Below are 14893 nucleotides of genomic sequence, written 5' to 3'. Positions count from 1 at the left end.
GGGGAGGGAGAGGGTGACAATGTCCAACAAAGGTCCCCGACGGGAGTAAAACCAGGGATGCTGCAACATGAGACTCTTATTCCACCAGGATTACACACTTGCCATCCTGATGTAAATAGTCTCTAATTCACTAAATATATATTAATCTGCAGGTGAAAATAGTCCCTGATAAATGCACTATTTCACTATGTTTGAGTAATGTTTGCTAAAAAATACAGTGCCCAGCTGTTCATTTTCATTGGATTTAAGAAGAATATATATTAACTAATTGTAGACTTAGGATAATTCTAGTTTATTACAACTTGGGTCTTGTTTTCATAGATTTGACCATCCTTCCTATTAGTTATGATAACATTGTACTCACCCAGTTAATTGCTGAGATCTGGGGACGTGGCAACATTGCTAAAAAGAAGTGTTAGTGGCAAGAAACATGAGCAGTCAGATGATCAGACAGGTTTTCTACAAACTTATTTGGAAGAGAAAACGAAGGTGAGCAGAAAAATTATTACCCTATAAACCAGAATTGCCCTTTAAATACCATAGCTGGCCATGTTGGATGACCTCAGATGTATTCCATGGTCACACCCATTCACATCATGCATCTACACTCACACATGCTCCCTCATTGCTGGCTATTTCCATTCATGTTGCACCGCCTGCGGCTTGGACGAGGGCACTCATTCACAAAGTCAGTACGTCTGTTAAAACACACACAGCTAGCCATGTGGTTGGAACCCCCGTGCCTTTCATTCACAGACACACACAGATATACACACATGGTCAGAAATAGATGCACACACAGCCACCCACAAGTAATATTTCCGCGAGGAAGCCCAGCGTAACCTAGCAACAATGTTGTGTGTGGTCCGGTGAGTTTTATACCACTGCACAAAACTCATAGGTGTAAGCTTACTGACTGTGTGTGTGTGTGTGTGTATATATATGTGTGTGTGTGTGTGTATATATATGTGTGTGTGTGTGTGTATATATATGTGTGTGTGTATATATATTGTGTGTGTGTGTGTATATATATATATATATATATATATATATATATATATATATATATATATATATATATATATATATATATATATATTCAGTTTCAGAGTACCTTATGAAAGCAGTCCTTGATAGCTATAGCATGCTGGATTTTTATTGTTTCCAAGGGAACAACATATCTGTTTCTTTCATCTTTTACATTACACTGTTTTAATTATGCTGAGGAAGAAATGTGCTCATTATACATGTGGGACGTTGTGTGTTCTTGTGAAATTCTTAATGCTAATGTAGCTTTGTCCAAATGTTTTTGAAGGTAAGTGTGCATGCCTCTGCATCCATGCATGGTCTGGATGTGTTTGCATCGTTTTGCCAACTGAGACATGCTAGTGCCCCCCTCCCCTCCCTTCCTGTCAAGGCACTCAACAGTGGACTCCCAGCGCTGTCTCCCTAATTTACTGTCGGACATTTTCATTAGGCCTTCAATGGCAGGTGTGTGCCGTGATGGGCGTCACATTTGATTAGAGCTATGCTAGAGGCTGACCTGTGGAGAAAAAAGGTTAGCTATGCTTGTCAAATTTTATTAGCCAGAAGGCACTCTTTGTAGCTGGAGCAAGAAACAGTGAGATGAGATGAAAGAGGAGTGAGAAAAAGAGAGAGGCCAAAGCGGAGAGATGTAAAGGCTCAAGGGAGGTGTGTTGTAATATGCACCATTGTGCTAAGAAAAGGAAGACTAAGGTGAGCTTGTAAGCTAAGACAAGTAAATGACACATCAGTGGCCATGCTCTCAGATTTCTACCATGGTTCAAGAAGTGGCACGAGGAAGACATGCCTCTAAGTTTACCTGACACTGTGACAAAGTCCAATTCTCATATCGCTCTAGACAGGCTTGACTAATTGTTGAAAATGTTTTGAAAGAAGCTACAAGGTCTTTTGAATGTAGATTTGTTGGTTCCCTTTACAAGTCCTGAATAGTGTTGGTTTTCTTCCCTGTTTCCTCTTTCTCCCCGCCATTTTGGTGCGACACTGAAGACAGTTTTATTCCCCTATAGACAGAAAAGACAGGAAGCAAATAGCGTGAAAGAAGTGACATTATATAAGGAGACTTCCCATTAAGTCAGATGCAGAAATTCACTTTTTCTGTATTGCAAACAGAAAATACATCCTCTTCTCTGTTGTGGATTTAGTTGTCAGGCAGCACCTGCCTGAGGAAGAGCTCAAAGAGAAAGGATATGCTGTTCCCTTGAAAACAACACATCATTAGTGTAGACTGGATATTAAGACATTTTTGTCTTCTATGCCTTTAAAGCATCTTTTATTGGTGCTCTATCTGAGCAATTAAAATGTTTTGCATTCAAGCAGCTTTCAGTTTTTCTTTTGTTCATGGTCAGTTACACAGAAAAAACTGACTGTTGGAAGCTAGTGTTAGATTGTGAGTTAATCAAGTTTAATTTTTATGGCTGTGTTATTGTCTAATAATAGAAAACAGACAGACACATGATGAGTCATGTCTGTTATATTAGATGCTGGGGTTCACTATGTTCAGTGAGGCAGTGGTTCCCAACCTTTTTGGCTTGTTACCCTCTAAAATGTAAGCAATGTCTGAGTTGTGATCAGTTTAACCAAAGTGTGACTTTTTCTTCTCGGTGTGTTTCACTTGGAGGATTTTTAGAGGCCTGAAAAGGTCAAAGCTTCAAGTATTTCACAAGAAAAAAGCCCAGATGTTTTCAATTGTCAGAAAAAATAAAGATAATTTTGTGTTATTTGCAACTAAAATGTAATATGTATTAGGGGTAGATCTCTTCTAAATTATTACCATTATCCTTACAAAAACTAATTCTGATTAGGTTAGGTTCAAGTGTGCCGTAGTAGCCCTTCCTATAGCCAGCTGAGAACCAGAGACTCCTAACTGATAACAGACTGATGTTGAGTATAAAAAGATACATTTCTTTATGGGTTTTTTTTTTTTTGGGGGCAGTAAAAACCTCTTTGTTTTCCCATCGCTTCCAGCTTGGAGCTCCACTGAGTTTCTGTCTGACCATTCCCAACACTACACCAGGAAACCAAACATTGACCATACACTTTGATGTGTGCTTACCTCCAACACAGAGGCAGGAAAGCTGTCAGAGCTTTTTTTCCCCCCAGTGTGTTGTGTTTAAATCAGCTGGCCACAGCAAGAATAAGTCGCCAAACCAGCCAGCGGCGGCGCACACTTCCTAATTAGTCTGCCCCCACACTGGCAAACACCACGGGATAGTTGCTTTTCTCTCACACTCTCTCCCGCTTGCTTTCATATAACAGACGGTTTTGTTTTCACTCCAGTTCCCTTGCTCTTTCTTTCACTCTTTTCCAAGTTTCCATCTCTGTCTTTATGTTGCTGTTTGGTTTTGCTCTCATTCTGTCTTCTGATGCATCTTTCATTTCCTGCTCCTGTGTCTCATCTTCTGCCTCTCTTCCTTCAGTCTCCATCCTCCTCCAGTTTTCTCTGTGTGCTCTCAGATCAACCTGCATAGTCAGATACTCTGAAATATGGATGAAATATGATCCTTGAAGGAAAAACACATCTGACTTAAGTGGTATCAATTTCTGTAGTTGAGCTAATATAGCAAAATAAGACTTTATTGATTTATTGATGAGTTGTAGTCTAGTTCCATGTCAGACACTCAGGCTGATGCCCTTATGAACTTACAAGACCTCATACATCACATAGAGAAACATTTGTTTAAAGAACATCACATAAAATCAGTTAAGAGCCCTGGTTCCCTACACAATCTAACTAATTCCACTTTATAACAACCTGGATCTTATTTTTGTATTTTTGGCATTTGTTTCTATTGGTTACATTGTACTCAGTCACTCAAGTAATTGCTGAGATGTGAGAACACAGCATCGTTCTCCACACCCCAGTGTGGAGAACTCACTCAGGTAGTGGTCTCACAGATTTCGTGTACTGCTGAATGCTGAAAGTTAGTGACGAAGGACAAAATTGGTGTGTTACTGTTGTAGGGGGTGACGATGAAAAATGCAGCACAGACAGATTGCGCCAAGTTTGAGGTACTTAAAGCAAAAAAACGCTATGATAGCCTATACATTTACAGAATTATTATTCAGATTATTTGCAGAACCATATCATTTCATTGCGGCCCAGAAGCAGATCTTCTGTGGCCTGCCGGCCTGGGGCTGGGAACCACTTATCTAAACCACTTTATTTAGAGATAAAAAACAAACATGAGCACACATCCTCAGGAAAACTGTGTTTGTGTGCAGCTATGGCAAGTACAGTAGGTCAAAGTTGAGACAGGAAGTCAGTTTGTAAACTTTCAACGGACAGTTTGGGTAATAATTTTACGTTTGCCTTGGGTTTCTAACTTATTTTTAGTGATTTCACCATGTTCCCAGATCTCAGTAATTAACTTGGTGAATACAATGTTATTATTACCAAATTAAAGGAATGATGACCAAAACTACAAAAGTAAGACCCAAGTTATAATAAACTGGAGTTGTCCTTTAACTAAAGCATATGTCCAGCTGAATATTGTCTGTCCCAGTGTTGGTTCTTCTGGACATAACACATAATCTGAGAAATGCCAACCACGTTTTTCACCTATTAAGCCCGTTTAGAGGGCAGCAGCTAGCTCGTTCCTTGATATCATAAACAGTCTTACATCACACTGCTCTATTGATAAAATTGTAGAGCATTAAAGTTTAGATTTGTTGTGTTCATGCAACTGGCCTCAGGCCTGCAGACAGGCTGTCAGCAGCAATTATTAGCTGCTGATGACAACAGGGGAGCCTACCTGTCTCACACACACACCCACACACACATACAGGACACGCAAATGTGTGTTATTATACTGACGCATAAACACACACATGTATCCCTCTCTCTCTCCTCTGTCACCGTTTGGAAAGCAGCCTGCTAAATTGTCAAAGTGTGCAACCAGAATCAGCCTCAGTCTTCAGCCATTAATATGATAATATTTGGCGTTGTGAATGATGGAGGCCGCGGCATAATGAGATAATTACAGTGTTGTTTCATTTGGAGAGCGACACGCGCGCTCAATCAAAATGGCAGCCCTAATTACGGGCCATGGGATTGGCTAATGGGTTCAGTAGAAGAGGGGTGGCGTGAAAAAAAATCTCAACTTGGCTCTGTGCATCCATTCTCTGAGGGTCTGTTTGTTTGTTTGTGTGTGTGTGGAGTGGGGCTGGTGGGCGGCAGAGGGTAAGTAAGAGTAATAAAAAGCAAGTAATAAGTGAATAAATAAATAATACAAGAGATTAAGTGTGAATATCTTAACAGCAAGGTTGTCTGCAGGACGCAGCACTTGGGGGGAAACAGAGATTAGTATTGATTAGCCGTGTGTTGAAACCAACCATTAAACCAATCTCAAGAAGCAACAATTAGCATAGTGCTGCGCCTAATGCCGCCTCAGATATCCATCTTTATAAAAACAGAAGCATCTGCGCTGGCGTAGCAACACGTAAACTTTTGGAAAGTTCTTGAGTTTTGTGTCCTGAGCGTCCACAGTGTTCCTGCAATGATGTGCACACACGTTTAGCGACGCTTTGCATATCAACATACTGGCACAGAAGTGTGTATGACTCAGCCTTCTGTCCCCACTGAGTTGGATAGAAGCTGCATTAAATCAGGGTATGTATACAAAGGGACAAACACACTGTCACAGTGTGTCCCACATACCAAATTACAAGGATTAGCTAAATGCACACAGAAACACACACTTTTATATATTCCTGAGTCTTCACGCACACAAAAGCACACTCTGAGTCTCAACCAGATTTTCTAATTAACGGCAGGGTCACAAGAGAGACTTAAACATGTAAGCTATGTACTTCACTAATGAACCTCTCTATCTGCTCTCTGTCTCTCGCCCGCTCTCTCTCTCCTTCGCTCCATTTCGGTCAATATCTGCCTGGAGGTCAGACCATTAGAATGTAAGGCACAACGCCTGTTTGATGAAGGCTGTGGTGGGTGTTTATGTGTCGGACAAAGGCCTACGTTGTGTGTAGTTGTTAAAGGGTATTGGAGTTTTACAGATGCAGAGGAATGGTGGATAGTGTGCTTTTTTTTTCTCCTTGTATTACTTTTTTTTTTCTCTGTTTGAATATTTTTATACAGTGTGTATCTCCTGAAGACGAAATAGGAAAGGAACATCATATCAGTGTCAATATTAGAAACCTGTTTCCAATGCAGCCAGTAAACACAGATAAACGACAGCACTGTGTCATACTTTGGTAGCACATCCTGAAGGATTATGTTCACTCAGACGCTCAATGTTTGTGTGTTGCCTTTTGTGTGTGTGTGTATGTGTGTATCCATACCCTTGTTTATGTGTGCTCAGCTCTGTACTCTCAGGTGTGTGTAGCTTATCTAGCATTAAGGTCCAGTGAGCATGATGATGTTTCTCTTTAAGTTTTGTCCCCATTCTGTCCTGAATTCTTATCTCTTCACTGGCAGTTGCCGGCACTTTTTTTCTTCATTTTTATTTTTGTTGCCGAGATATTCTTCTTTTCCACCTTTTGGTCATTTCCGCACAGGTCAGGTTCAGCAGGATCAATTGGGTGTTGATTTGTCAACCCTTGTGTCTGTAGTTCAATTGAGGAGAGTACTGCAGTGGTCTTTGTGACTTTTAAGTGAAAAGGCACATCCATCCATCCATTTTGTACTGTTTTTTTGTTCCATTTTTTCCACCTTGGTTTTCTCTGTCAACTGTAGAAAGTTCAGTTCAGGCACTGATGTCTTCTCAGAGGCAGTACTTTGTCTGCCTGTCAGTCTTCCTGCCCTGTCAAGGGTTGTCACTGTGAAGCTGAAGAATACTGGTGGATTTAACAAAGAATGAAGGTGAATGTACCATGTTCCACCTGGCTTTTTCTTCACTCCCAGCTGCGGTGAAAATGATTGGTTTTAAAATGAACAAACAACATCTTTAGATCATGGAATTAGTTTTGGAAAGTTGTGGAATAGTTTTGACTTTAAGGCCATGATGGGAACCCTGTTAGTGCCTTGTCTACCTAAATCTTTGAGATTTAGATAATAGCTTCTCTCCGAGCACCAACTATCCGGCATTGTTTACACCTCCCTCTCTGTCTCTCTGCAGTGATCCGCGCCTCCAGGGCTTGCGTAGGGAGTACCAGCAGGGCCGAGCCGCTCCAGGCTACGAAGTTCTCGACACCGCACGACGCCGAGTCCTGGAGCATGACCCCAACCGGGTGAGTGTGCATGCCTGTGGGCATGTAGCCTAGAAATGGAAGCCAGTTTTTGGTACCAGGAAATAGGTTTATAGCGAGAGCTTATTTGTTTTTTGCCCTAAACAACAAAATGACATGTTCTACAGCAAGACATAGACCCACACCGGACACTAGTTGAAATGTTAAATGAAGGAAATATAAGTGTATGTGTACTGTCTCCAGAGCACTCCTGTGTTCCTGTGAGCTCAGCCTGTTTCCCCTGTGTGTTTCTCAGGCTATTTTCAGCTCTCTTGTTAACATTTTGAGGTGCTGTGTGCCACCGAGGCGGCGCCCGCTCTCCTCCTCATTTAGTTTATGGAGAGATCTATTAGACCGGTGACATTTCCATCCACCCTTTCCTTTAGCTCTATACCACAACCTTCTCTCTGATATTGTCCTCCTCCTCCTCCTCCCTCGTTCCCTCTTCTTTCTCTTTCTTATTTTGGCAAGAACAACAATGGCCTGAAATCTCTCACTGTAGTTGCCTCTCCTAACCAAGCTGCACTGCTAAATGTCCCTGAACCTGTATTGATCCAGCCTGAGGAATCATTTCATTTACCTCCGTACACTCAGCGAACTCAGCATACTCGCCATGGAAATCAATAGCCATTTATCAGCCATTTTAAAATGGGATTTTTTTTTAATAGCGAGCCCAAGGATGCAGAAAATCACATTTTGATCCGAATCAGAATCACTGAATCTGGCCGCAACCATTTGCGAAGGCATTTCCTCAGAGCAAAATTTCTTTTTCATTAAATTACACAACTGAGCAATGAGAGAAGCAGAGGCATCTGGGAAATATGGGATGAATTTACTGACAGCATCGCCGAAACCCAATCACCTGACAACCTGCCTCGTGCTGTGCTCGCTTCCTCGCTTATTGTAGTCTCTGTTTATTGAGCAATGAAGCCCTGCAAACCAGTCTTCATTAGGCACTCTCAGACACACACCACAGTTGCTTTCTTTGAGGCCCGAAGGGCTTCGTCACTCATTACACATCTCTGGGTTTCTGCCTCAGTTCGCCGTGACTCAGTCGGTACCAAAAGTCTGATGCAATTAAAGCACAGCAAGCGTGAGGCGCAACCTCTGATCTGATTGTTATTTTTCACCCAAAAAAGACAGTGGTGTCCATGATAAAAACCAGCAGTGGGCTCTTCCCCTGAGAAGTCTGATAATGAAACACTCCACTTGCAATCACACACATGCACATACATAGCGAGAATAGAAACACTGAAACAGTAAAACATCTGGGGAGTAATATTGAGTGCAAAAAAACTGAGGAAAGATGATAATGGAATGTTGTATTAAATCACAACATTATGAAAAGTAACTGTAAAAGAATATTTTAATGGAACAACTAAAAATAAAGGAATATTGTAGTAAAAAAAACATTTGTTGACATGTAGCTCTTGTTCCTATGGAGGTTGAATGCACTTATTGTAAGTCACTTTGGACAAAAGCATCTGCCAAATGAATGAAATTTAATATACAAGTTTGTTGGTTTGGTTTCAGAAGTGGAGCAAGTGACACAACGACGCTTTTTGGATTTATAAACAACAAAAAAGAAATACTGAAACTATGCTATTTCCTGCATTTCCATAAATGCATATAATTCCAGCAAATAACATATTATGATGAAATTCGTTATCCTTCCATGTCATTTCCATAACAATGGCAGTCTGACAAAAACATTAAAAAATGTTATGTAGTTGACGCAGTATTAACACACTAACTTCTTAAGATTATATGTGATTTTACTAAGGAAGTTACCTGATACCTAATGATACATCTCTACTAAAAAGAACATTGTTGTAGTTGTTATAGTGTCTGCAGTCTTCACACACACACACCCTGTAGAGAGATGACCACCAAAAGAATAAGCAGAGACATAAATAGATTTTCTTACCACAGCCTGAGCTTTTGTCCTCGTTTTTGTTTATGTCAACTCGGGTTAGTGTGTTACCCAGAGTACTCTATTTCAGAAACACACAAGGGCACATGACACACATTTATGCCTCGCAGAAACACGCATACAGCATAGAGCATAGTGGAATCTAAACACTTCTTAAAGAATCACTTTTTAGGAAGAAAATAAAACATAAATTTATACCAATTTCAGAAGAGCCTTGCATTTAAAGCTGATCGATGAGTTCCAATAAGTTCTTAGTAGACATAATAAAACAAAAGTGTAATTGAGTGCTGTTATGTTTCTGTTGATGGTTGTTTCCCTTCAGGTGCTGACAAAGTGGAGTTAACAGCTTTCACACGTTTTGATTCACCCGAACACACCTCCACACACATTTACCCATTTTCTCTCTCCATGTGGTATGAGAAGAGCGTGAATGCAGACCACTTGAGTGTGGCGTTCACACGCTCACTTCTGCTTCGTGTGATCAGCCTTTTAGCTGCCGCCTCCACTACTACCACCAAGCGCTGCGCTGCTCTTTTATGCTCAGCCATTTACTGTAGCCATAAATGGTTAAAAAGGTTTTCAAAGTTCTCCACACAAGGCCAGGAGCACCATTCTCCCTCTCTGAGTGGTTTATGTTTGATTTAAAGAGAAGACGAGCATGTCTGTTTGTGTGTGTCTCCATTTGCTCTTCTGGGCTAGAGGATCCTGGGTAACACACTAACCTAAGATGACATAAACAAAAGCCGTGATAAAAGACTGTGGTTACGATATCTATTCATGTCTCATTCTTTCCGCGGTCGTCTATCTACATGATCTGGAGGTGGAGTTGCCTGTGTGAGTGTTTGTGGTGAATCACATTTAAGTGTGTGTGTCACTGGCTTTTAGTTTGTTTGTGTGTGTGTGTGTGTGTGTGTGTGTGTGTGTGTGTGTGTGTGTGTGTGTGTGTGTGTGTGTGTGTCTGTGTCTGTGTGTGTGTGTGTGGAGCTAAATCCGGTCTTCATAAAGGACCTTTCTCATTTTTCTCCTCTCTCCTCTGTCTCTGTCTGTCTCTCTGTCTCTAATTTGACCCTTCCCTCATGTTCCCTGTCTGTGGATAGGTCACACTTGTAATTATGACAATCACACTGTCCCCCTCTCTCTTGTCTATTTTTTCTATATGCTAATGATAGGCTCTCTGTAATGTCTTGATGGCCAATTAAGCCACAAAAGTACATGAGCAGTTTCTTTTTATAGACTTCTTTGTTTTATAAAATGAGTCTGGAAGAACCTTTGTTTGAGAAGAGACTGATCTTGATAGTTTTTAAGTTTGTTCTCTGTCACCTTTTAAAAAGTGATACTTGAGTGATTTTGGATTGCATTTAAATAAAATTCAGTGTCTCTTGTCTATGGTGAATGAAACAGATTAAAAAAGAATGGTCAAAATCGATGCAGCAGAGGCAGAGATATCCTGTCTTTTGTATTGGTGAAGCTCCATAAATACTAGATCCTACATTTCCCATAATGCAACCAATAGCATATTTTCAATAGATCATCATAATAAATTTTCTGTTACTGAATAAATTGTTTGGCTCCAACCCCTGATGACATCATCAGGGGTTATTTTCTCTGATTTGACAAAAAACTTCCAGAATAGAGGTCTTTAGGAGTCCACTATTCGGTCTAATCAGGTCGGGTAGGGTCCTGTTGGATTGCAGTGGGTCTTGGGTGTATATGTGTCAATATGTTGAGTGGATCCAGCGAATTCACCATCGGTTTTGATCATGAGGTGTGACATATTCTCATCACAGAGGGAAAAAAGTTTTTTGATGCAAGACAGAGCATGAACTGTCAAGTGCAGGGAAAATGACATGTATCGCCTCTCCTTTCGACCCTGGCTGCTCATTCATTGGTGGCATCATCAGCTGCTAGAGTTGCTGTTCTTTCTCGGTTAGGTTCTGTTCGGGTCCACCAGCTATTTTGGATCAGGTCTTATTATCTTTGAGTGCATTTGGCCTGGATCTGAGAGTCTTCTGGTCCCTTTTGGATTGGGTTTTTTTTTTTTATTAATTTATGCACTTTCATTCTTGACAAAGCTCCTCCAGAGCGACAGAAGACATCATGCAACTGATTTCAAAGGCTGAGTGCTACTCCTCATGACTGATCTTCATCAGTAAAATTGAGTTATTTTCAGTTTAAAATGTTTACATTATCTGCCAAATAGAATGACGGTAATTACTTTTTCAACCCTCTTAGAGGGATATAATTGTCGCCATTGTAGTTTACTTATTTTACTTAAATTTTTCTCTTATGTGTTTCTGAACACATTCTCGCTCATCTTTAAAGGTTCTTAAAAGTATTTATAATTATTTTTTACCCTGAAGGGAACCACTTCATTAATAAAGGCATTATCCCACTCACTTTCTTTCTTTCTTTCATTCTTTCTTTCCTTCTTTCTTTCACTGTTGACCTATTTGCCCCCTAGTGGTCATTATTGGATGTCCAATTGGACTTATTCACCTCCACTCTCTGACACAGCTGAACATCCAGGAAGCTTCACATCCAACACACTGTGTGTCATTGTCCTGATTTCATGTTTATGACATGTTTATTATAATGTAAATGTACTTTATGTGCATCGGGTGACCATGTTATGCATGGTCAGCTGAGATGAGTGATGCTACAGTGAACCAGAATCTTGTTTACCCAGTGTAACAAAGACACACAGGCGCACGGTATATGAGAAACACACACACACACACACACACACACACACACACATACATATCAACTCCTGCATCTTATCTTCAACTCATTACCCTGTGAGTCGTAAACAACAGTGGCAGCACATGTGACACCTTAATGAACATAGAAGTCACAGAAAACCACACACAGAACTACACACTCAGAGTCATTATAAAACACACACAGAGAAACACTCACACAAGTCCAGATACGACTTGTCATCATGTTTTTTGTACTTCTCTCTAATGTTGTGTGTGTGGACATCCATCACCTTGATGATATTTTAATGTCACATCCTCAGGCTGTCTCAATCTCTCCCCCTCTCTCACTTTTTCTCTCCCTCCCACACGTCGGCCATCACTTCATAAATAAACCCCCACATCATTAAGTAAACATGCACCAGCCTGTCACGGTGATAGATGGCCTGCACACATTCACAGACGCGCACACACACATACAGGCACTGGTGATCTGTGCGGGATGCTTCATGCCCACAGGCAAAAGCCCCCCGATGGTTTTTGCGCCCACAGTCCTAATGAATGCACACATATTCAACTGTGAACTTGCACTGATCTAAAAGCTCACTTTTGGAAAAAAAACACCTTGGTGTTAGAAATAAACTCAGAAAGTTATTATCAACAGCAGTTTTCCAAATGTGGTTGTAACACACTTCAAAATGTGTCCGCAGGCCCTTTGTGGTTAGATATTGATATTTAGTTTTGTTTACTGGTTAGATTCGATGGCTCCTGCTTTGCCCCAGCAACTGGCCATCACCGCTCTCACCTGACAATGCCTGCTCTTACCACACACCTTCTTCTGTGAACAATTCAGGCTCCCTCACCAAAGACACACACTCACACAGAGCACAGGTGTAATGGATGTGCTGGCAGGCTAGTCCCGCTGTGTGCCTACTGTTGGGGAAGCTGCCACAAACATGGTGTAGCCCAGCAGAAAGCTGCTTGTAAAGACAAGAGGGGGACCCAAGGGAGGGAAATGGGAGAGAGGAATGAGAGGAGCAAGTAAACGAGGGAGAGAATACGAGGGGAATGGGAAACAGGGAAGGGGAGTGGCAGCGAGACAGCCAGTCAGAAGAACAGAAAGTGAGAGGGGAAGGGAGAACATATGTGTTCATGAGAAATGGGAGTGAAAGTGAGAGGAACTGAGAACATGACAAAGCAACAGAGTAGAGTCAAAGCAAATAAGACTTAAAGAGGCGCCTTAGGGGTTAAATGGGCAGGATTAGAAATAGCACATCTAACGGGAAGCTGGATTGGCACGAGGAGGATACTGATGGGACGGAGGAACTGACAGACACATGGAGGTACTGACATAAACAACTGAAGGAATGGAGCGGGGGAGGAAGAGAAAGAAGTGATGGTTTCAGGTGGAGTATAGCAGCTCAGGTGGTGTCAGTAGTTAGAGAGACTAAAGCAAGTGTCCGCCCTTGAGCATAATATTAAATCTTTAACAAGGGACTCAGGTTGTTTGTGTGAATCCCTTTGTCAAGCTTTGTTGCTGTGTTTCCATCTCGTGTACCTCTCTCTCTCTCTCTCTCTCTCTCTCTCTCTCTCTCTCTCTCTCTCTCTCTCTCTCTCTCTCTCTCCTCTGTGCTGTCCAATTAATTAGAAACTTTTTCAAATAAACTGTAAAAATATAGATTTATAAAAGAAGATGAATCAGAGAAAGAGAGTGTGGGAGGCCGAGATGTTAGTCTGTGCATATGGAAGAAAGCGAGAGAGAGCAGCTGGTCCGGGGGTGTTTCTCTGAAGGAGGCTGCACTAATGTTAGTCTAATGTTAGTGTTAATCAGGTTAGCATATGCCCTGTGTGTGTGTGTGTGTGTGTGTGTGTGTGTGTGTGTGTGTGTGTGTGGATTTGAGGTTTTACTGATGCACCTGCACTATTTTAATGAGGAAACTCAACTCATCCCTCAACATCTCTCTCTTTCTGTCTGTTTCACTTTCTTCCTCTCATACACATACACACACTCGCGCACACACACAATCCCGCTGGGAAAAGCCGCATTTGAAGAACTTGGATCACCAAGCAAGTTGGATTAAGTCCTGCTTTCTATTTTTCACAAACATGCTCACAAGTTTAGAAATGTAGTGTACTCTGGACTGGCTTTACACACACACATACACGTGCACTCGTGTTAACACATAAAACATGTGCACATGCATTCACAGTACATATAAATGAGCATGAACACAAAAAGCTGTACATAAACTGACACACACAAGTATGAACGCCCGCTCACACACATTTTATAACAAACTTTTAAGAGGTAACATACCACAAACACATAAAAGCACACAATCCACAATCAACCATGGAAATGCAACATGTACACACATGGGCACACACACACTCAGCCACCATCAAAAGGATGCAAACCTCAGCTTTAGCCAAACTGAAGCTGTTTTCAGAGTTCATTTCTCTGTAGGAGGCTCCAGCCAAATCCATGCTGGCAGCTCACACACAGAAACTTTTTAAGGAAAATCCCATAATTCAGTAATTACAAGAAATGCAGTCTCCTGATCCTGGTTTCCTCATGACCCCCTCTGAGATCACCCTCAGTCAACGCTCAAACGCAAAACACACATCCTAGACTTTCTGTCACACACACTCCCTTGCCCATCTAGCCCTGTGCAGCAGTCGAGGCCTGTGCTGATTAAAGGCTGCCCATTGGTCCTGACTCTCTGGACCGGGCTCAGTGCTATTCTGGCCCGTATAATTACACAGGCCCCACCACAAGTTAGTGTTTGGATTGTACACCCCAGAATTACTCTGAACAAGCTACTGTGACCAGCTACTGGAAAACTGTCTGAACAGGAGGAAAATGATAGAGGAGAAATAAGGCAGGAGGGAGAGCCTACAGGAGACCGTTCTCTGTTAATGTATGGGTCGAGGTGATAATTATAAAATGAAAGTAGTGCAAAGATTGTTCCTCCTTACAAGACCATATAGTCCAATATTCATTCTTGCAAGATCATTTTAGGTTAAGGTATTT

The 14893-nt window shown here is 41.4% G+C and overlaps 1 protein-coding gene across 8 annotated transcripts in view; it reads left to right on the top strand.

The window, feature by feature from the left end:
- pard3ba (par-3 family cell polarity regulator beta a) overlaps positions 1-14893 on the top strand; it is a 153419-nt gene that overhangs the window by 114201 nt on the left and 24325 nt on the right. For all 8 annotated transcript variants that reach the window (XM_044187794.1, XM_044187788.1, XM_044187789.1 and 5 more), the window contains one exon: positions 7119-7230. In XM_044187794.1, the coding sequence (XP_044043729.1) occupies positions 7119-7230 (112 nt within the window). The remainder of the gene's footprint in view (positions 1-7118; positions 7231-14893) is intronic.

This window comes from Siniperca chuatsi, linkage group LG24 (genome assembly GCF_020085105.1).
Source record: "Siniperca chuatsi isolate FFG_IHB_CAS linkage group LG24, ASM2008510v1, whole genome shotgun sequence".
Lineage (NCBI taxonomy): Eukaryota > Metazoa > Chordata > Actinopteri > Centrarchiformes > Sinipercidae > Siniperca > Siniperca chuatsi.
Note: the sequence above shows the minus strand (reverse complement) of the source record. Positions and strands in the feature narration are given on the sequence as shown.